General features: G+C 42.4%; 3 protein-coding genes across 12 annotated transcripts in view; 2 read left to right on the top strand and 1 right to left on the bottom strand.

The window, feature by feature from the left end:
• The first annotated feature begins 3 nt into the window (after nucleotides 1-3).
• On the top strand, nucleotides 4-6,739 carry LOC122158064 (acyl-coenzyme A thioesterase 5-like). Its single transcript, XM_042814415.1, has 3 exons — nucleotides 4-538; nucleotides 3,056-3,258; nucleotides 4,097-6,739. Exons 1-3 carry the CDS (start codon nucleotides 4-6, stop codon nucleotides 4,670-4,672), a joined length of 1,314 nt encoding a protein of 437 aa, XP_042670349.1. The 3' UTR covers nucleotides 4,673-6,739.
• A 734-nt stretch (nucleotides 6,740-7,473) lies between these two features.
• On the top strand, nucleotides 7,474-21,310 carry DNAL1 (dynein axonemal light chain 1). 2 transcript variants are annotated; one of them, XM_042813308.1, is made up of 8 exons: nucleotides 7,474-7,495; nucleotides 9,819-9,857; nucleotides 12,741-12,850; nucleotides 13,314-13,369; nucleotides 15,396-15,451; nucleotides 16,354-16,480; nucleotides 16,881-17,024; nucleotides 17,521-21,310. In XM_042813308.1, the coding sequence occupies exons 1-8, from the start codon at nucleotides 7,493-7,495 to the stop codon at nucleotides 17,565-17,567; spliced, it is 582 nt and encodes a 193-aa protein (XP_042669242.1). In that variant the 5' UTR covers nucleotides 7,474-7,492; the 3' UTR covers nucleotides 17,568-21,310. The 2 variants fall into 2 exon arrangements, with proteins under 2 accessions (XP_042669242.1, XP_042669241.1); XM_042813307.1 differs by having other exon boundaries at nucleotides 16,878-17,024.
• MIDEAS (mitotic deacetylase associated SANT domain protein) overlaps nucleotides 10,340-23,011 on the bottom strand; it is a 67,196-nt gene continuing 54,524 nt past the window's right edge. For 5 of the 9 annotated variants that reach the window (XR_006167936.1, XR_006167928.1, XR_006167931.1 and 2 more), the window contains 2 exons: nucleotides 16,330-22,837; nucleotides 10,340-12,440 (listed from right to left, as the gene is read on the bottom strand). The gene's annotated coding sequence lies outside the window, so the exon portion shown is untranslated. The remainder of the gene's footprint in view (nucleotides 12,441-16,329; nucleotides 22,838-23,011) is intronic. The other 4 variants (XR_006167932.1, XR_006167934.1, XR_006167929.1 and 1 more) reach the window with 4 other exon arrangements.

Raw genomic sequence — 23,011 nt, 5'->3', positions numbered from 1 at the left:
GTCATGTGGAGAGCGGCGGTCGCCGCCAAGGCCCCCGTGTGGGCGGTACGCCGTGCCCCGGCGCGCAGGGCGGTCAGCGTGGCCGTGACCCCCGCGGCCGGGCTGGCGGACGAGCGGGTGGACACGCGGGTGGCGGGGCTGGGCCCGGGGCAGCCGGTGACGCTGCGGGCGGTGGCGTCCGACGAGCGGGGCTGCCTCTTCCAGTCGTGCGCGCACTACCGAGCGGACGGCCGCGGCGAGCTGCACCTGGGCACGGACGCCTCGCACGGAGGGGACTACACCGGCGTGGAGCCCATGGGGCTCTTCTGGAGCCTGGCGCCCGCGGGCATGGAGAGGCCGTACCAGCGGCTCGTCCCCCGCAGCACCGGCATCCCGATGAAGGTGGAGATGTTGGTTCACCGGGGCCACAGCCAGTCCGGCGCCATCCACGGGCCGGTGATGGCCAAGGCCGAGGTGGAGAGGTGGTTCACGGCCCCCGGCGTCAGGAGGATTCGGCTGAAGGAGGGCGGCGTGAGGGGCTCTCTCTTCCTGCCGCCGGGTGAGTGGGGCTCGGCTTCTGCCCGGAACGGGGGTCACCGGGGGCGTCCGTGTTCCAGAGCAGCACCGAAGGCCGCCCGAGGACAGTCGCCTTCTTCTGGGGACGCTGCTCCGTGCCGGTCAGCAGCGCAGGCGCGGGCAGGTACCTCTGGCGTGGGTGGAAGCTGAGCGAGACGAAGGCTTGTCGTTTTCCACGCCGCTGCTCTCGGGCTGGGAGATTCTATAGATTGTGTTTTTTTTCCTGAGCTCCCGGAACCCATAACGCTCAGGAAAGGTGATAGGCTTTCACCGTGTGAGCCTCTGTGCAGGATTTTATCCTGAGGATTAAGTGTAAGAGGCAATTTTTCTCCCTGCAAAGCATATGCCGATAAGCAGAGCCGCAGAGGAGACTCTGTAATAAAGCATTACGGTTCTGTTACGCCAGAGCTCAAGCTAAGCTGCTAGTTTAGCAAGTTCTAGCAAGTTCTGTTGTTCTGTGTATAAATACAAATCGTTATCTGAAGAAGCTCTGCCTGTTCTCCCTGTGGGATGGCTGTGTTCTATGAGGTGTGACATTCCGATGGGCTGCTGGAAGTTGAAACCTTACACTGCTGGTGGTGTTGGAATGCTTCAGATATGATTTAAACTTCTGTGTTTCACTGGCTGTTGTACTGTGAGAACTGCCATCCGTATTGCCTCTGGAATAGCTTGGTTCTGCAAATCCTGTAAGCGCTGCTACAATTATCAGGGATTAAAATCTTGGTGAATGATTTCCAAACCAGTAATCTTTATTAGCCTTTTAGGTACGGATCCAAAGTCTGCTAAAGAAGGAAAAAAAAAACCCAACATAGATTGGACTTTGAATGTTCGATCAAATGTTTAGTCAGCATTCTGAAATATCTAACACTGAGATGTGGTTGATACATCCTGCCTTAGAGAACGAGCCGAATTTCTGCGGAACTCAGTGGAAATCCAGAGATCTGCAATCTGGAACTGTATTTTTCCCTTCAGAAAGTCTGGTGTTGTAATACTATGGAAAAGTCTGAGATCATTGCTTAAATGATGCTGGCATCCTTTTAAATAAAGGATCCAGTTACGACATTACCACCATATCTTTCTTTGCTTCAGGGATTGTTGAGAAAGGAACCTTAAAGGTCAGCCATCCTTGGTAAAAGTGAGATTACGTAAATGGGTTTATGCTGCAATTATGGTATGAAAGATATTTCTCATTTCAGTTATAAAGTTACAGGCTGTAATCTTTTTTAAGTAGTAATAAAGTTGTCTAGAAAGTTATCCTGCTTTTTCGTGAACTGTGGAGAAACTACGCTTGGGCTTTGCAGGCATTCAGGAAGGCAGTTGGGTGTCCTCGTGTAAGTTGAAGGTTATCTTTGTGGAAGAGAAGATAACCTTGACTGTGTCCTGCTTGCACATTCTCACTAGAATGTGTAGGGGTGAGAAATAAAAGAATGCTACAGTTTTTGCTCTCATACAGAATACTGAACTTTAATGAGAAGTTTTGGAACTGATGAAGAACCCAAAAGCATGTTTCAGCAGTTTTCTGACTTCTTTTGCATTTCGTTAGGAGGTTTCTCCAATCTAACGTGTCTTGCCCAAATCTTCTTAAGCACCTTGAAACATCAGAGTTCTTTGCAGCATAAAAACAATGCCAGAGGCTCAATGCACTCTTGCACAAAAAGGTACTTTTTCTAATGAGAGCTGTGATCTGGGTCTGAATCCGTCAGTGGTGACATCTGGTGGCAAGACACCACACCTCCCCAGAATAAACCCCCAAAATACCCGGGCTCTTTATGGTTGCAAGAGCCTTTAACACAAAATCTGCTAGAATAACAGACTGAAATATAAACAACACAAACTTCACTGCAAAATCATAGTTGCTTGAAGTTGTGGTTCTGGAAATCCCTGTAGTTTTACAGGGCAAGCACATATATGCATGTTTATCTGTGCATCAGTCACACACACCTAAGTGCACCCACGCAGCTCTCAGTTTTACTCTGTCATTTCACACTTGCAATAGCAATTTGGCTGCTGGCTGTGACAGTGCTGATGCCAAGATAGAGCGAGTGAGTTGAGCTGATGTCATCCTGCAGTGGGTGTCTCTGCTGTGCTTTTATTGGTGTGCCTTATTTCGGGATTTGTATATCCTTGGCCTTAGTGCTATTGCCTCATGAGTAACGTGTTTTCACTTTGCTAATTAAGGAATGGCTTCTTTGTGGGAAAAAGAGCTGATTTGAAGCATGATTGTTCTGAGGGTGAGAGTTTAAGATCGTTGCAAAATACACTGAGAAAACAGTTATTTTAACAAAATATGTTTAGCTGTTCTCTTACTTTCATAGTAAGCTCAGAACCTGAAATAGCTGAAGTCACAGCACCAGTCTGTAATCTCAGCTGTGCAAATGGAAAATTTATGAGTAGTTATAGAAAACATCTAATGCTTTCTATATTTTGATTTTCAAACTTAGCTAGATACTTCTTAGAGTCCTGTTTGATAACTTGTGCTCTGTACCTCTTCTCAATCCAGGGGATGGCCCCTTTCCAGGAGTCATTGACATGTATGGTGATGAAGGAGGTTTGGTTGAATTTAGATCCAGTCTCCTGGCTACCCGTGGTTTTGCAGCTCTTTCTCTGCCATATTTTGACTTTGAAGATCTGCCTAAGGTCATGAAAGAATTTAAACTTGAGTACTTTGAGGAGGCAGCTAGATTTCTACAGCGTCACCCAAAGGTGAGTGTAAGGAGAGATCTCTCCAGACAAGGAACTAGGGAAGATTTGGTAGCCATGCCCACGTGGTGGCAGTGATTTTCTTGGAATGTCTTTGGGCGGATTTAGGCTCCGTAATGGAAAAAGTGTAGGTCCTACGTAGGCAGCAATGCGTATCACTGCAGAGTGTATTTCTTCCACCACAAGCAGGCCATTAAATAAATGCACACTGGAAAATTGACAAATGCTGATCACGAGGACAATGAAGTGCTGGAACAACCTTCAGCTGGAACAGTGGTGATGTATGTATGTGGTGTTTTTGTGGGGTTTTGTTTGTTGTTTTAATGAAAGCAGTTAGCTTATGAGAGGGTGGCACAGCACTGCTCAGTGCTACAGATGATTTGATTTGATAACCTGAGATGTTCCTTTGTTTTACTCTCCAGGCTAGAACAGGAAAAGGCTGAATACATATCTAATTCTCAAATGTCATTTGTGAGATGACTTTATGTGCCAGGGACATATTTTGCAGTTGACTGTATTTGAATTTCCTGCTACCTGTTTGGGGGAAAATATTTGCAATACACAGCGGTTGAGTTCCAAGTGATTGTACTTGTTGTTCCTAGCACAAATGTGATACCAGTGTTATTTTACGGTGTTTGACATTTATTATTGGCTCTGAAGAATAAGACACCTGGGAGAAGTCTGGGTCCAGGCTATAGCTTTCCAATAGGTCACATCAGTAATTAACTTTTTTTTTTTTTTTTAATAACACAACTTCAAAGACATTTGATGGCTAACCCTATTATAACATGTATTTATTCCTTTCTTCCTCTCTTCCCTGCAACCGCATCTTAATCTGAAGGTGAAGGGGCCAGGAGTTGGAGTGATTGGGACTGGGAAAGGTGCAGAATTAGCACTCTCCATGATCACCTTCCTACCAGAAGTAGTGGCTGCTGTCTGTATCTCCGGCTGTAGTTCGAACACGGTTGCAGACCTCCATTATGGTGAGATAACTCTGCCTGGGCTGCGTTTTGATATGAATAAGGTCAGCGTTTCTGACACTGGTGTATTTGACACTTTTGAAGCTCTGGATGACCCAGCAAATCCTGCCAATTCCTCTTGCACAATCCCCATAGAAAAAGCAGAAGGTCACTTTCTCCTAGTAGTAGGGGAAGCTGATCGTATGTGGAAGAGCTCCTTGTACGCTGAGCTAGCAATTGAGCGCCTACGCCAGCACGGGAAAGAAAACTTTGAACTGCTGAGTTATCCAGGAGCAGGCCACCGAATCGATCCTCCTTCTACTCCGTTTTGTGAGGTGGCTCTGGATCGTGTTCTGGGGGTGCCTGTTTTGGGGGGTGGAGAGAGCAAAGCACACGCTCATGCCCAGGAACACTCCTGGAGAAAGATTCGGGAGTTTCTGCACTTGCATCTGGGATGAACACTTCAGCACCTGTAAGTTGTTGTCGCTGAGCTTGAGCCGCCACAATGACTGGAGAATTGGAGGTGTTGACTGAGAAAAGCTCTGAAATGCGAAATAGCCAAATGACAGTTACATATATAAATCAAAACAGAAAGGGATTGATTTGCACTTGCCCAAGTTATTTTAAGTAGGTATGCAGAAGAGAAGTGAAGTGATAATAAGTAGGCTGCACTGTAGTACAAATTTGAGTCTGAATTGGTCACGCTATCAAGAAACAAGTGTCTGAAGAAAGTGCTTTCTGATAGCTGCTTTCTTGCTTCAGTATTTATGAATCAAAGAACTTCACTGCCAGCCTGTACCCTTAGAAATGAGAGATTGTTTTTCTCCTGGGAGAACATTGGAAACCTGGGGGCCATGAACTTTGATATCAAAATGATGAATGATTCTGGCTTCGGGTCTCAGATTATTTTAGCCTAGAACTTTCTGATTTATAGCCATACACTTTGGTCCTTTGGATGTGTTTTCTACTTGCACAAAGCTGGGGATCTTCATTTTAATAAGTTTCTTATACATTGGCCTGAAACAGTGGTCTTCTGTTGGAAACAATCTTGCCTCTTTCCAACAACAGCTATGCTTAAATCCAGAAAGGGAAGAGTATTTCCAACTATAGAGGCAGGCAGCACCAGTGGTGTCCTGAATTGGGGATGTAACCATCTGTTCCTGTAATGCCTTAGGTGGGCAGTTGAGTCTTGGGAGTATCGATATTCTGTTGCATAGCACAGTTAAATGCAGTTATTACCATCTGCAAATCTTGCTTCTCTCATTACTTGTTTTAAATAATTAACACTTGCTATTAAGCTAGAGTTTAATTACGTGTGGAACTCTTCGTTAATGATGTCAACAGATGCTGACAGCTGTTATTAGGAAGGAAGGTGAGAGACAGAAGAGCTGGCAAGTAGAAGACTGTGAGACAGGTTGTAAAAAGCTGTCCTCTTGCAGTAATGATCATAATACAAAATAATACTAAAGAAAAGGGTAATCTGCGATCTTCTGACCCAGGCTGCCTGAGATTGTTTTTCATACTAATTAATCCTAGTATCTTATTGTTCTCTACCATTTAGGTAGAAAGAAACAATTTCTTCCCAAATGACTCTTGTCTGTGATGAGGGTCTTGCCAATGCTGAAGGCCTTTTTAATAGGGGCTTCAACTGATAGAATTCTCCTTCCAAGTCAGACCTGTTTCAGAGCTGCCCAAAAAGAAACAAAACCGTCATAAACGATAGTGACTTTCGCTCTGCTCTCAGGGATCTTTTCTCTCCAGTTGACTATCATTATGTTCAGGCCTGATTAGCTTTCTGCAGCTCATATTACTCCTTATCATTTGAGTTAAGTCACTTGTTCTCCACACACCATCACTGCCAGTTATTTAACCATACACTCCTTACAAGATAAACTTCATCCACTTAACTCCAGCGAAGATGTCCTCACACCCAGCCTTCCTCAACTCTCTGGCTGAAGAGCCTTTGCAGAGCCTTATCTGATGCTCGGACCTCCACTCATCCTAGCTGCCCCAGGAGTTCCACAGCACATCCTGCTGTGATGTGCACCTTGAGGCACTGCTCATCCTTACTGCCCTTCCTTTCTTCCAAGTTGTAGCTATTGAGAAAACGGTTGCATATAGGTTTCTTGTTCTGTCTGTCCTTGCCAGTACAAATGACCTGCCTTAACACTCGTGACCCGCTCAGGACTGATACCTGTCTCCGTACTGCAGTCTGATCACGGTACATCAGTTGCTGTGCAGCACTGCAAGCTGGAGACTCGGAAATGAGACGGACAAAAATAAACCCAAACCATGACAGGTAGCTTAAAAGTCTCCAAACTTTGTTTTAAAAGATCAAACCCTTAAAGTAATTCAATATTAGATATCATCAGGTACCTGCGATTTAAAGACAAGTAAAGTACTTATTTAAAAGCAAGGCAGTGTGAGAATTAGATACTGTGTTTTGAGTAGCTCATTTGTTTGGCAATGAGGTATCTTTATTTCTCCTCCCTTGTTTAAATAAAATGTTATTATTTTACTGTGGAGATACTTTGGTGGACAGGTCAGGATGCTTCTGAACATAAACATTCACTAGATGGCTTGTAGGAAACCGACCAGTTTTTGTACTAGTGTTTTGTATTTCACATCGCTGCTGGGAGACCAAAACTACCTTACAGACACCGCAAAGACAGGCGCAGCCACTGCCCGAAGCGAAGGAAAGCTAAGCTGGGTGCCCGGCCCAAGTATCACTTACATCGTTTGCACGCCTTCCACGGCAGACGTCCCGTAGCGTTTCTACGATGGCTGGATTCACCTGATGAGCCGGGCGAGGAGGAGCCGCACGAAGGCAACGTGGGGATCCGGACCCGCTTTAGGGCTGAAGGAGCGCGGGCAGCAGCCGGGGGGCGCCGGCCCCGTGAGGGGCGGCCCGGGCAAGGGTCGTCCTCCGCCAACCGCCGTAACTTTCACCGAGCGATTTTAATTCAATAAAAAGCGCACGGCGACGGAGGCGGGGCGTGGCCTTTCTGTTGTCGGTACCGGAGCCGGGACGGGGCAGAACGCAGCCGCCGGGCCGGGCTTGAGGACCGCGGCAGCCCCTGCGCCGCGTCCCACAATGCGTCGCGGAGCGCCCCCTACGCGACTTCCGGGCCGGGCCCGCGCGCGGCGGCGGAGCTCCGCGGTCGCCAGGCGCGGCCTCCTTCTTGCTCGGCCCCTCGGCCTCGACGCGTCCGCGGCGCCACGCATGCGCGGGAGACGGCCGTGCCATAGCAACCGGAGCGTCGACGGTAGCGACGGCGATGGTGGGTCCCGTCAGAGCCGGGCGGGAGGGGGAGGGCCGCGCGCGCGGGGAAGGCCGGCGGCTCGGGGAGAATGTGCTGGGGCGTCCTCGAGAGGCGGCGGCGGGGGGCCCCGCTCCGGGCCGAGAGCGAGCGAGGCAGGGCGGTGGCGGTCCCTCAGCGCCGTCCCCAAGCGGTGCTCGCGTGGGACAGGCGGTGCGGCCTCGCCGTGCCCGGGGAAGCGGGGCTCCGGGCGGCTCGCGGCGGCGGGAGCGGAGGAATCCCGCCCGCGGATGCTGCGGTGCCGCCGCGTGAGAGGTGCTCCCGGCGCTCGGCTGCGGGGCGGCGGCGTCTGCGGTGCCGCACGGACGGGCCTGCTTTCTCCTGCCGGGCGGCTCCGACCCGCTCCTGACTGCCGATAAATGGATGCAAGCGAAGGCAGAGCCTCGCCGGTGTCTTGGCGGGACCGAAGTTTGTAAAAGCTCGGTGTCGGTACGCCCCGTGCTCAAAAGACCTCTTTCTGGGAAGAAGAATATTTCAATCATTATAGCTTAAATACATTTGTTTTCTGCTAAGATGTTATATTTCTTGTTCCTGGAGCCGTGATGGCGGTGTCTCAGGTGGCCGCTTCAGCCTCTGATGGCTCTTGAGGCTGTGTGACTTTCTTTTGCCTCCATCCCTGCAGCAGGTTGTTTGGTATCCATCTGGGGACTCCGAAAGCAGCCTTCCGAGGGAGGCTTCCCCATCAGCCATAGTGCCTTCTGCCACAGGAGGCTGCTTATGTAGAGAAATTTCCAGTGCGCTTCAAAGAGCAAAACATAGTCATTGGCGCACGTTCTCTTGATAAGCCTGTGCTGATTGTTTCTGTGTGCACCTGGTTCTCCGCTTTAAATCTGGTCTGGTTTTATGCTTGGAGCTGGGACAGCAGGAGGCTCTGTGAGGGACTGAGGTCATGGCCTCAAATAGTACAACAGTCAGCTAGCAGAACTGTGGAAAAGTGCTGGAAACTTCCCATCTGAAAAAAGAAACAACTAGAAGCCACTTGGCTTAGCTGTCACACTGCTATGGCTGCTAATTGGAGTCTCAGGAAGACTGCTGAAGCGGGAGCTGGGGTTGTGTTCCGAGCAGGAGGTGATCACTTGGGTTGGCTTGCAGCAGGCTCCAAGGAGGCTGTGTTGTGGCAGAAGTTCACCCCCTGTCTGCAGCCGGGCCTGGAGCTGGCTGCTGTGTGGGACAGACAAGATGAAGCTCAAAGTCCTTGGTCTGGATGAGTATAAGTGTCGCTGGGCATTCTGTGCCTGTAGCTGTTCTCTTGGCAGTTATCATGGGTCTTTTACCACTGAGTCCAGAACTTTCAGTGGTCTAAAGTATCTGGAATTAAAGCTCTGTGACCTGAGGTGAATTCCCCTGAGATTTTTGGCAGTAGTTTCTTAGTTATGTTTCTTTTTCTTTTTTTTTTTCCTTTTTTCCTTCCCTCTCCCATTTTCGATGGGATCTGATGACCAGAAAAGCTGCCATGTGTGGTTGTGCTACACTGGCTTGCTAGGAAGGAGGCTGTTGGTCAGTGCTGGTGGGATGTCAGTCTCTGGAGCCTTTTTAACTTGAAAAATGTCTTTGAATGTGTTCAGGATGTATCAGTTTCTCTTCATACTACTGTTATGGATATTGCCATCTGGTTGTAATGGGACTGATGGGAGGCAGAAAAGTTGAAAGTTAGTGGCACCTAAATGTTTGCTCAGTGAGTCAAACCTTGAAGAGCCTCCTACAGGAGCACTCAGATTGTTTTTAACTGATAACGTATGTGTTCATGTTACGTGATTTGATGACAAAATTGTTAGAAAAAAAAGAAATATACACATTTCAGATTGCTCTTAATTTTTTGGTAAGAGTTATCTTCTTTTCCCCAGTGAATTCTAACAGGCTTTATCATTCTGGCTATTCACAGACCGGCAGGAGATTACTAATGCACAGTGATAGTGTGTTTTCATAAGAGTGTCAGACCACATTTTTCAGTGCAGTAATTTCTAATGGCTTTGAATTCAGTTGAATTTCACTGTCAGAGGTGACAGTGCCCAGATTATGCTCCAAGATGGCAAGCGAATAAAGTCAGTAGAATAATGTGCTCTCAGAAGTCCAGCTTATTACTTCTGAAAGTGCTTCCGAGTTCCCCAGAATAAAATGAAGAGCCACTCTAGGAGTCGTAGCTTCTGAGCATCAGCTAGAGGAAGATCCTGCAGGGAAGTGGTGGAAGAGAGGAGAAAAGCAGGACAGGAAAAGAAAAAGGGGAGAAGTGAAGAAGCCAGTTGAAAATTTGCAATGAACATTAATTTTAATTTGTTTGTTTTAGGCAAAAGCAACAACTATCAAAGAAGCTCTAGCCAAATGGGTAAGTAATAAAGGAGTATCTAGCTGCTTTGCAGTACTCAGTGGCATGGATTTTTACTATATTTAATTTTCTTTTTTTTCAGGCTTACTTTAACAAATGTTTGCTAGAAGTTTCACAGAGTAAAAATTCTATTCCTATTATCGAATAATAATCAGTTCTGTTGGATTTTCTGTGTGGTCTTGCTAAATTGATATGTCTGTAAAGATGAGCCTGTTTTGCTCTCTCACTGTATTCTGCTGAATATGCATTGATAGAAGGCCTGAGGCTACAAAGAAATTTAAAGTTGGAGATGCTGTATGTTGCATTATGCCCTGTTCATTTTACCTGAGTACAGTTCTTCCCACAGGGTGAACAAGTATGAAATACTGACTGTACTGAAGTCAGTGAACCTTCTGTATTGGCAGGTAGTGCTGTCCCTCACATTGTGCACTGTGCAAAGCTGAGCTTCTTGTTTTTAAAGTACTGTTTTAATACAGTCATCATTTAGTACCTTCAGTCTTTCACATTTATTTTTATTTTCACCCACAAACTTCACTCTTGCTCCCTTGGTGAGAACACAACAGCTTACAGATGTTTCTATTGCTAGAGATATGAGCTGAGGTTTTTTTTAAAGTGCTTTTCCTTTTCCTTTCTCACTCTTTCTGCCCTCCAAAACCTGAACTTCATGTTTTCTGTTAAAGATTTATTTCACATTTGCTCCTTTGTCATGTGTCTCTCAGAAGCAGTAGATCCATGTCAGCGAGTTTCCATTTATGTTTACTACAAAGTGCTGAGTGTGCTGTCCTGTTCATGTTGTTTTGGAGGAGGAAAATTTTCCGTCCTGCTACTAATGTGTGTCCGTGTGATTTATAACATTGGATCTGCTGTTGTGTTGCATTCCAGATGTATTTCTTCCCTTTGGCATAATGGTTTACCTGTGTTCTACAGTCAGAATGAAATGAATTAAATCAAAGCAACTTCAAGTTGGCAACCAGGTAGCCTGTGCTTAAAAAAAGTGCTCTTCTACCTGTGGTTTCTCAGTGCTTATGGTGGTATTCCACCTGAGGTTTGTTTCAGAGGTGGGTTGCAGCCTGGAAGAATCTTCTTTCTTCAGCTGCACACTCTCCACCACAGGCCATGTTAGGGGCTCCCTCTCTGTCCTGTTTTAAGAGATAATGTAATTTTGTCTGTTGGTTTAAGGTGACTATAAGATTATAAGCCAAGGCTAAATGCAGATAGATACACGGTTGTCCTTGTCGTTAGCAAAGGAAATTGAAGTTTCAAGTTTGTGTAGTGACTCAGTTTGAGCAGTTCACCATATTCTAGAAAAGCGTGTGGCGCACTTGTTTACTAAATTGCTAATTATGAATAAAAATCCTATCGTACTGAATTTGGACAGAGGTTGGAATTTTTAGTGAAACATGGCAACATAATAATGCTCTATTAAATTAAGTTGCCTGAAGTATTTTAGGCACGTAAGACAAAATGATGTCTGATCTTGTGTGCTGTGCTATTCTTACATGTTTCTGGGAAGCAATTCATTTTCTTCTCAAGTAAAGATATAAAACCGACCTCAGCTCTCTCACTTTTCATTAGCTGCATAAAAATGGGGGAGAAAACAAGACTCCTTGTTTTGAAAACAGAACAGATTTCTCCTTTGTTAACAGAGCTCCAGTCTTCCCACTGAGCGCCGAGTGAATCGACAGAACGTTCCCTTTGTGCTGTCAGGGAAGCAGCTGTCACAACTGGTGTTACTGCTGGAAAAGATACTCGCTCCAAGTCTTGAGTGGATAATTACCATCACTTTGGAATTTTAAAAGATTTCACAGGGTGTATTTTTTTAATAAACACACCCAAATGCTGCAGTTACGGCAATTCTTCCAAATCTCTGAACTCTGTATTTAATCTAATCTTAATTTAAGAAAGTCACCAACTTTAGTTGTAAATAGAAAATCTGTCTTCTAATGTACTCTCTGAAGCGTGAAATCTACCACTCCTTTCTAATGACTAACTAGAAGGGATTTTTTTGTTTGTTTAGAGAATTCTGTGAACTATCAGGATTTATTACTTTACACTGCAATTTCTCTTATTTCTAATTGGCCTTTGATTCAAAGGTGGAATATTATCAGTCCAGACTCAGAGCTCTCTCCTTTCTGTCCTACACTGTTTGTTGTTGTTTTGTTTTCTTCCTTTTTTTGGAAGAGTGTAATCAGTTTCTCTTTTCATGTGTGTTCTGTAGGAGGTAGAGCTGAGTTACGGGCTTGAGGCTGAGCGCTAGCGCCACCTCAGGGGAGCAGCAGTCACAGCTCCCATTTCAGGAGGAGGAATACATGGGAGCTATAAAAATGGTTAAAGCTGAGGGAAGATCTGAGGAAAGTGCTGTTGAGATTTCCGCCCAGAATGCACTTCCCTGCCTTCTCAGTTTGTGCTGCGAGATGGGTGTGAGTTCTGAGTTTTCTGAGCGAAGAGGAAAGGAGATTTCTGTCAGAGATTTTAAGAATGTGTTTCTGCTACGTGAGCTTCTGGCTCCCACATGTCAGTCTTCGCCGTGATTCAGAGTTTCAGACCTCCAGTTATTCTCAATTTCTTGTCAGTAGAGGACACCTGAATTAATTTGATTAAATGTAACTCCAATTTAAAAAAAAAAAAAAAAAGAAAAAAAAAAGGGTATTTAATGTATATGTGCTTTTAGTATGTTGGAACTAAGCTGCTCTTCCACTCTTCATACTGCACTAGCAGGGCTCTTGAAGCACAGTATTAAAAATGCCTTCTCTTTTCAGTAATTTCTTTTATTAACATATTGGAATTACCTCTGTAGTAATTACTTTCATAGGAATGTTGAAGTACAACAGTTCTTAGAGATTTTGTGCAGTGAGCATATTCTTTACCTTCTCTTTTCCTTAGGAAGAAAAAAATGGCCAGAAGGCTTCAGAGGCAAAAGAAGTGAAACTGTATGGCCAGATTCCTCCTGTAGAGAAGATGGATGAATCTCTCTCCACTCTTGTTAACTGCGAGTAAGTTAATCTAAAGACAAATTGGAAACCAAGCATTCTCTTCTATTTGTACTAATTTGGTTAATGTGCCCAAATGGCAACATGTAGTGGCATGCAGGTTATCTAATTAGCTCTAGGTACCAAGTCAGTTCAGCTGCTGTTTAGCTGAGAAAAATGTAGTGTTGTCTGTGTAGGCGATAAGACAGAGGAAAAAAAGAGACAGAGTCAGGGCTTTCCAAAAGAAATTAGAACTGCCTCAGAACTAAGTTTCTGTGCACTTGCTAAGGCTGTGCTTACAAAGGTCATCCTGTATGTGAAGTTAGGAACGTGTGGTACTTTCCTAGAAGCTAAACAAAGTCACAGAAATCATGATGCTTGAGATAAGAATAGACAGATATGTCTAGCGCAGTGGTGTTTAGATGTGGAACTCTTCTAATATAGTGATTCCTTTTGTTCTGAGAGTTGATTGTTCTTGCTTTTAAAGGAAGCTTTCATTGTCTACAAACTGCATTGAAAGAATTGCCAACTTGAGCAGCCTAAGTAAGTGACAAACCAGTGATTATAATTGTTTTCTAGTTGTGGATAGGAAATATACTACAATTTGTAATGTGTGTCTAGCTTTATACCTTTTCTTATCCTTTTTAACTTCTTCCTCTTAGAAGGTTGCAGCTGACTTTAAAATTATCAGTCTTCCTGAAGAATGCATGTGTAGCAGTAAAAGCATACTAATGCATGTGTCTCTGTGCAGTCTGGGCAGTTGTTTTGCTGTGCAAGCTTCGTAAAAAAAATCCATGCAGAAGTAGCTATGTAGTCTCCAGTGGGACTGAGTTATGATATTCAACAGTAATTGATTCTAGAGTGATTTAACAACTAATTTCCACATTGATGTTGGAGAGAGTCTGCAGTTGAACAGCGTAATAATTGTGGCATAGTCTGTTGCTGAGGTCAGAGTGTTGGGGGCTGGGATGGAATCTGGAGGCGAGGCAAAATGGAACTTCCCGGTCTGTAAGGTACAGAATGGGAGGAGCTCACAGTTATTATTGCCTTCCTCGAGAGAAATCGATGCTTACAGCAATGAAAAACCATCAAGTAATTATTACGTGTTTGCTTTTGTTCATTGCAAAGAGGACACTGAGAAATCCTCTTAAGCGTCCAGCACTGTTTTCAGATAGAAAAGATTAATATTAGTGTGCGTAGTGATATTGTCATCATGCTGAGTAGGCAATTCTGTGCAAAGCACCACACCTCAGCGTCCATGCACGTGAGGAGGATTTAAATGATAGCAGCAAGTGTTACATTTCTGTTCAATTGTGTGAAAATATTTCTTGAGGAACTTCTTACTGCTTCTAAAATATTTAATATCTCAGAAGAGGAGCACTAAAGAACAATAATGGCAGTTAGAAATGACTTGAAAGTGTGATGTTTTCTGCAGTCTTTCATTTTTGTGTTTGTCACTATCCTCTCACCTCTTAGGAATTTCTAAAGCTAGTGCAGGCTTGTACTTTCTAAACATGTGGTACAGAGAGAATGAGAGAAGCCGGATCGTCTCTCTCCTGTGGATGGGGAACTGTAGGGATAGTCTGGAGAATATTAGCTGTAGCTGACTTTAGACTGTGACTGATGATGAGTTTTCATATTTTGAGCCATGGCCATGTGTTAAGCTGTTGCATTTAAAGAGAAAAAGAATTCTGATTGTGCCTCATATTTTTTCTAACTAGTTTCTAACTAGTTTCTAACTATTTTTATTCTAACTATTTTCTAACTATTTTCTAACTAGTTTTTCTGTTTTAGAACATCTGCCAGTTGTGGTTTCATCCCTGCATTCCTGGAGACAGAACATACAACTACCTGTTTTAGATCTCAAATCTTTATCTGTAGCAATCTCCAGGCACTACATTGTTATCTCTGCAGCCTGTTGCTACTGGACTGGGACATTCATTAGTCTCACCGTTAGTTATTGTAGTTATTAGTTATTTGCTTGTTAATACCTGCAAGAAAGCTTATGTGAATACTGAAAAGGAGTTTTCTGGAAAGACTGCTATTTTGTCATAGATCTGAGTTACACTCATATTACACCGACCTCCAGCAACAGTAGCTCACTTCAGAAGCTTATTTGTCAGGGTTCTAAATTAAGCTGAAATATTTCTTATCAGACTTCAGTCTGACAGCTTTCTATGCTACCTCTATACAGCATTAAAATGAGATTAGAACAATTTTATTTTTTAACCTGTAAAAGAAAGGGTAAGAACTATTTGAAATCATTGCTAGGAAGCCAACAGAGCTCAGGTGTAGGATGAAATTCTAGTTTTTTTTCAGTATTTATGTGGACTGAATTTCAGTAGGTAACCTACAAATGAACAACTCTGTACTTGTGAGCACATTTCTGTGTTATCCTCTGCATCAACTCCCAGTCATCGTCAGTTTTTATTTCTGTTGTGTCATTCTTTCTTAAGACAATCTTTGGAATGTAGGTTTTTTAGGAGTATGGAGTTTTACCTGAATTATAACATCTTCTTATGCTTAAGAAATCACTTATGAATGAGAAACTTTCTGTTATCTATTTCAGAAAATTTGAGGATTTTGTCTTTGGGAAGAAATAATATTAAGAACTTGAATGGATTGGTATGTGCATCTTAATCTTAACTCCTTACTAACCGAGTGGAGCGCTATCCAGGATGTGGGATAATTGCCCCATGTTTATAAGTCTTGGCTGAATTGTATTCCCTAAGTTTTGATTTTATTCTGGCACAATGGTATGTTTACTCTCTTTCCTATGATTTCTGAAAATTCAGATAGTTTTTGTCTGTTTGTTTGTTTGCTTTTGCGGAAAAGATCGTGGAGGGACTGAATCTACTGGGCACAGGAAGAATACTTGGGGAAAAAATGGGATTAGTTTTATTATATTTGTATTATATCTCTATTAAGGCAGAATATTTTTTCAATTAACTTTGTTAAAAATGAGTACTGATATTATTTCCTTCCTTCTCAGGTATTGTGTGTTTCTCCTGCAGAATATTCCAGCTTAAAACTATTGCCACCTCTAGAGGTGCCGTTATCTCTTAAGCATAAAATGAAATAAATTTATAAAAACTGGTTTATAAAAACACTCTTTTTGAGGGAGTTATAAAAGCAACTTCTGTCCTACACGACCAAAGTACACGTGCACTTGAGACAGACCATTCCCTAGTACTGCATAAAAACCCCAATGAAAGAGTTGCTGAATAGCAGCCCCTGTGTGCACAAACGGCCACATTTGTCTCCTCTGTCCCTATGCCTTAAGAACAACTGCTGTTCCTTCTCTTATTCTAATACTGTGATTTTTGACATCCTAAATATATTTCATATCCTTTGCTCTTGTTCCCCTGAGTATTTGTAATACTTCACTAGAAACCTGCTTAAAAGGAAATGAAGACCAGTAGATCTTAGTGTTTTCTTACATGAGGTGACCTGCAGGGGTGAAGAAAAGGGAGTCTGAAGATTGAGGACTTACTTTCACTTACCTGATTAGCTCTGTCATTTTCCAGGAAGCAGTTGGAGATACGCTAGAAGAGCTGTGGATTTCATACAACTTCATTGAGAAACTGAGGGGTATCCGTGTAATGAAGAAGCTGAAGGTTCTTTACATGTCCAATAATTTGGTGAAAGACTGGGGTAAGCCATTCCAGTCTATTGTGCAGCTTCCTACAAATTATGGTGAATGCATGAATAAGCAAGATAAAAAATAGCTCTCCATGTCCTGGGGCTTAAGTTTTACTGACAAGCCTGCAGAAGTACACAGAATCCCTAAATAATTCATGCAAGAAATTAAAAATAGGAAATTGAATTTAAACTCTAAGCCCAATGGAGTTTGTTCTTTGAATCGCTTTGCTTGGACTTCTTTTGAAATGTGTACTTGTTCCTTAACCTGTTCCCAGTTCAAGTCCAAATGATCCCTATCTGTTTGTATCCCAAGCTATTTATGTGTGCGTGGAGTTTGAAAGGAAGGTTTGGTGCAGATGTCCTTTCCTTGCTCATAATCTGGTTACTGTTTTCATATTTGTGGTTGCAGCAGAGTTTGCGAGACTGGCAGAGCTGCCATTATTAGAGGATCTGGTGTTTGTAGGCAATCCACTGCAAGAGAAATACGCCTCTGATCAGAAGAACAACTGGATTGAAGAAGCAACCAAACGGCTGCCCAAGCTGAAAAAGCTGGATGGTAAGTTTGGGGCACGAGGCAACTGACCTAAGTGACAAGAAGTGACAAGCGTAGTAGAAAGATCAGGGAAATAAATTGTAACCTCAAAACCTCATCTGTGCAATCCTGCACCAGCTGCAGGATCTTCTGAAAAGTTGTCCACGTGGTGTGCAGCCCACAGGCTGGGCTTTACTCTTGAAATTAACCAGCCAAATAGTTTTAGCACGTCACTAAATTCCCCAGAGAAGTGGCCATGGCACTGAGCTTGCCAGAGATCAAAGAAATGCAAAGCATCAACACTCTCAGACACGTTCTGATTTTAGGGTGGTCCTGTGTGGAGCCAGGAGTTGGACGGCAGCAGGAAATAGAATTATTTCCTCTTTCTGACAGCCTGACTCTTTCCTAGTTTTGATAGTCCAGATTAGCTTTCAAGCACATCACCATTAACTGTACCTTTCTCTGCATAATCTCTTCATAAAGCTGTAGATCTTCTCTTTTCTTTTTTTTTTCCTTGTAGGTACCCTTGTTATTAAGCAAGAAGAAGAAGAAGAAGGAGGAAACTGATGAGACTTTTGCGTTGGTTGTTTAATAATTTAAATATCTCCAGATTGCTCAGCACATAGAACTTTTGTATAAATGTTTGTTTTGAAGAAAAGCTTTGGGCAAGTTTTATAAGACCAGCTTATCTCCACAGTCTCTTACCCAAAGAGTTATTTACCAAACTTCAGGCACACCAGTTTCGTCAAGCTTCTGACACCTTCTGCAGAGACCAGTGGAGTTGAGTTCATCTTTTGTTTGGTTAGTGAGAGATCTTTACCTGAGCTAATACCTAGCTATTCCTAATTCCTGACTAGTGGTGCTTATTGTTTGCTCTTGTGTTACAACAGAGCAATTTTAGCTTGTTAGATGCAGCTCGCCAACATTCAGTTGAAACACCATTGTTACATTTTAGAACTATGTTATAGACTTTGTTGTGTTTAATCCTGTTATGGGAATCCCTTAATATTTTAAGTATGTGAATTTGCCTTTTCATCCCCTGAAGTATTATGCCAAATAGGCCCAGAAGTTGTGGACATACGCACAAGAAAGGTAATGGGCACATGATCTCTTGTTATGGACTGCAAGTTTTGAATTGGGCTTCTTGCATTGGAACTCTTAACTTCATTGCTTAGAAGGCCATGTATAACTTATATGATGTTATTTATTTTAAAGAGGCAATGGGAATTCTTTGCATGGTTTCAGTGAGACTAAAGTATCTTTTTTTCTCTTTTTCATAAATTATTTTGATTGGAATAAGTAGACTATTGGCCTACAGCTGGTTCCTGTTCCCAGTCTGGTTTTGGCTCATTGATGGACGTAATCCTTCTCAGCTCTGGAATTTTCGTGTAACTGTAAGTGGGCTCAGAAACAAACTCAGAAACAAACAGTGAACAAGAGACCTGGGCTTGAGATGTAAAATGTTGGGTTTGGGATACTAATTTTTTTTCTAAAGCACAGATGAGTGAAATGTGTACGTGGTTACTGAGGAAGGTGAGACAAGGTGGGAAATGGGTATTGGAAAATAAGTATTGAAGATGTACTAAACATGCTCTGTTGCACGTTAACCGTTTTAGTGAACCTCCTTATAGGGCAGGTAACTATTTTTAGTGAAAAGCATTATGTAATGCTAAAGACAGACATAATTGCACTGTTGGATGCAAAAAATGTTCCCTCCTCTTTACTTCCTTTAGAAAATAGATGAACTCAGCTAAGTGGATTTTTTGGCAGCTTGTTTTTATTAAGTTTTTCTTCTAATTCAGTGCATTATCTTTGTTTAAACTAGAAAAGTGTGCTTGCAGGTTTTAGAGCAGACATGTAAGGGACGAAATTCAGAACACCACTTTTGTTTGTGAAAGAGTGGCAGGGGTTGATATCCTGGAAAGTCATGGGCAGGGATAAAGGGGTGGAAGGGACCCAGGCGACAGTGATACTGATCTCAAGCTCCAGGTGTAATTTTAGTAGAAGATAATTCTATTGCTCATCAATAGATAAGTAAAAGGCGTGAAGATTACAAGGAAAGCAGAGCCTAGTTTCAATATATTCTTTCTTGTTATTCTGTGATTTTTAGAGAAATGCTTAAGCATTCCAACTTAAACTGGCAGATGCAAATAAGTCTCGAGTTTCATTTAGATCCATTTCTTAAAATAAGGTCAGAAGAACAATGGCCGAAGCTGGATTTATTTTACAGATTTTGTAGTCTCTTGTAATTCCTTCTAGTGTTATGCTTTCTCGTTAGGAAAGGCAGCACTGATTAAGAAGCACGCAGGGAGGGAGTATTATACAGCAAACAACCATTTCACGTTGGCCTCTTAAAACCAACTCAGTTCACTTGCAGTCAATCAGCTTTGGAAAAGTGGATGTGATTTGAAGGAGCACCTAGCTTATGGGCACACATGGTCTTCACTGACCTCAGCTTTTGTGGAAGAGCAACAGGGAATAGGCTTGGGCCCTTGCATGAAGTGATTAAAGTGTGCTTATAGTGAGAACTTCAAATGTTAGCAACAAATAGAGAAGCCAATTTCAGATGTGTGTGCAGCTGTTTTCAGGATAGAATATGCAGAATATATGCATGGATTCTGGCCAAGAGGCAATGCATTTAAATCCCTGCACCTTCAAAAACCAATGTGTGCAGTTACGGTACGTATCGCTTTAATTAATTAAATAAATTAATTAGCTCCTCAGAAGAAACAGGACAGAGATGAGAATGTTGTCCAGTGCTACATAATCCTACTGGTTAATTTTGTAATATCTAAATATGGTCTAACTCTGTACATTTACAAAGGCAGCGTTAGATACAGCAAAGACTCTGACTATTGTGGGACAATCTGAGAGCAGAATAGAATTTTAGCTTTCTAGGTGGAGATAGTTCCGTTGCCAAGGCTTGAGGAACCTCCAAGAGGTTCCTGGCTCTTGTAACTGACAAGTTGAGGCTCCACGGATTAATTAACATTAATCAGTCCAGCAATAACTATTGCAGTTGTTCGTTGGTAGAGCTGGGTACAGCATATGCCTGTTGGCATCAGCTCTTTTCACAAATTAACAGCACAAGTTCTCTTTTTTTTGCAACTACGTTAAAAATATGAAAATCAAAGCAATCGTTACTGAAAGGAACAGGGCATCCAGTCTCAGCACAACTGTAGCAGCAGCAAGGTAAACTTAGAAGCTTTTCCTTTGCCTTTCACCCTCCTGCATACTGCAGAACCTTTGCATGTAAGTTAACCCTTTTCTAAGTTTTAGCTTAATGTTATATGTGATGAATTGTGGGTTACTGCCTAGCACAAATCAAAATCCCATGGACTTTACTAGCCCCAAATAAATTAAGTTTCAATCAATTTCTAAAATTTGCACTTTAAAATTTATGCACTGGATGTGGTAGAAGATACAGATGATAGAATTTAAGCAACCGATTTGCAATGCAGATGGAGCTGCACTGCATCACAGATACACTATCAGAGATGAGACTGTGTGCCCAGGGGAGCAGCTGAGCAGCAGTTGGATGCTGAAAGAATTCTTCCTGTATTATTCTTTGTGCCCCCACATCTCACCACATCTAATGATGTCCTAAGCACATTATTATTCATGGATGAGAAGAGCACCCATGTAAAACTTGCAAGCCATGTGGAATTCTGCTTTTCCCACAGAAATTATGGAGGATTAGCATCCACTTAATTATATAGAGAAATATCCTACAATTAAATTAGAGATAGAAAATAGGTATTTTACTTGCTTGTTAGCACAGACCTCTCTTCAAAGAGATGATGTTTGCAGTGGTTATCTTTCAAATGGCTGGAAAAATGTGAGAAGAGACCCAAGAACCAGCAGCTGATTCAAATTACAAGAGAAGTAGATCCATCTAGGAAAATCTTCAAGCAAGAAAGCACTTTTTAACATCTACTTTTGATGACATTTTGTATACTGTAATTTTGTAGCATGACCAAACTGTTAAAGTTGCTGTGTTTAAATTATTTAGGCTTACGTTTATAAATGAACTTATGTGAAACTTGTTTAAAAATAACAATGCTATTTTATAAAAAAAAGTCTTTGGCTATTGTGTAATGGAATAGGCTCAGCTTCTGGTGAATTTTCATAAATTAATTTTTGTTCTCATTAACTTTTCCTAGCTGCTCAGGGAGCAATGTATTTATAGTATGGAAATGCTGTCTCTTATTGCCTCTATATTTTAGGATAGGAAATAATTTAGGCTTTACAGATGTTGATCTAATTGTGATTGTTGTCATCTGATACATAAATATTTTTCAGTCTTTTAATACAGACATTGGTTGTCAGATTTGTTGTTAGTTCCTAAGAGAAAAGTCTGCTATTTTTATTTGGGGTAAAAAAAATTGCAAGTACATTAAATAAGGGTAAGTCTTTTTTCAGTACAAAAATCACAGGTTTGCTTTGAATTCAAGCTCTGGGAATAGCATTACACAATCAACTCCATTTAGCCAGCTCAGGAGAAGGTTGGTGCTTAATGAACTTCTGTAATAGGAACTTCAGCCTTCAATAAACAGTGCCACTGAAATGTAGTTTAAAAACTCATGAAAATGTAAATGATGTAAATGAGAAAGCTTTCTACCCCACAGTAGTCACCCTCAAAGGGATAAGAATATCATCCTGCACTGATAGCTGTAGGCCTACTGAAAAAACAAACGTCTAGGGAATTACTGCAAAATTCCTCATAATGTTGCTCCTTCAAAATGCATTTGAGCTCAGAAATCACTGAAGTGCTTTATAAAGTTCTCTCAGTAGATGAAATAACCTTGGATCTACCCATTTTAAAAAGATGAAAACCAAACTGCCCTAAACTTACCATTGTTAACTTTCCATCATCCAAATTTCGTTTGCCCAGTTTTAGTGCAGTGCAGTCAGCCTGTAACACTTTTGCCCATAAGCTGTGATAGTGAGGCAAGTGCGTTATTTTCTTTGCCATCTGAATAACTGCCACTTACTTCCTCACATGCTATTGCTGATCAACATCCATAGCTGCAGGAGTCAGCTGAAGCAGGGGCTCTTATGCTGCTTGACCAAATCCTTTTCCTGTCATCCTTGCCAACATCCTGGAAATACAAGTTCGTCAGCTTAAAAAAACAAGGAGAAATTACTGAGTATGCCTTCTTAGCTTCTAACTGAGAGCTTGTAGGGGATCAGTGAGCTATCAATGCACATTGCTACAATCACTGCAAGGTAGCATCTTTTAAAAACTTTCATGCCTACACGTTAGAAGGAGTGAATAAACAGCATAAACAGCCAGCTTCCAAAACAAAGGAAGCTTTGCTTTGAGGATGGAGGGAAGGATGGAGGGAAGGATATTGATATTTAAAAACCCACAGCAAGAAATCCAGCTACTACCAGAGAAATAAGCTAGATCAATGCTATGTTACCATACCTATATTAAAAAAACATATATATATAGATCCACGTAACAGGCACATGCCTTTAAAAGAGTATTCACTAACATGTATATTTAAACATTAAGAATGAAAAATATGATAAAATATGAATTACAACTGGTTTTAAGTTACAACCTACCGTTGTTTCTACATGTAGCCAATTTAATTCCTGAACAGCAAGAAGCATTACCTCTTTTCCCAGCAGTTCCAGATGTATTTCGCCTGGATGTACGGCCCTCTGTCCCACCTACAACTATTCAGAAGTTCAGATGTAATACACACCCTTCAAGCACCAACTCACTTCATGCCACCTCAGCTCTGCAGCTGTTTACGTAACATCAGAAGCAGAATTCAGCTGTCTTCATTTACTGCTTGCTTGGGTTGGACACACCACCAGTGTTTCTGTAAAGCAAACAGAGCTATATATACACCAAATACTTTCTGGAATCCTTCTTGTACCTAAGACCTAAAATACATCACAGGCAGGTATCTTCAAGGAGAATACTGAGAATCAGTCCTGGTAATTGCTGTGGAAAACAGAGGGAAATACAGTCAGAGAGCGGAATTGCTTAAGAT

The sequence above is a fragment of the Centrocercus urophasianus genome, unplaced genomic scaffold, assembly GCF_019232065.1.
Source record: "Centrocercus urophasianus isolate 14NV4802_14NV808 unplaced genomic scaffold, USGS_Curo_1.0 seq_14, whole genome shotgun sequence".
Lineage (NCBI taxonomy): Eukaryota > Metazoa > Chordata > Aves > Galliformes > Phasianidae > Centrocercus > Centrocercus urophasianus.
Note: the sequence above shows the minus strand (reverse complement) of the source record. Positions and strands in the feature narration are given on the sequence as shown.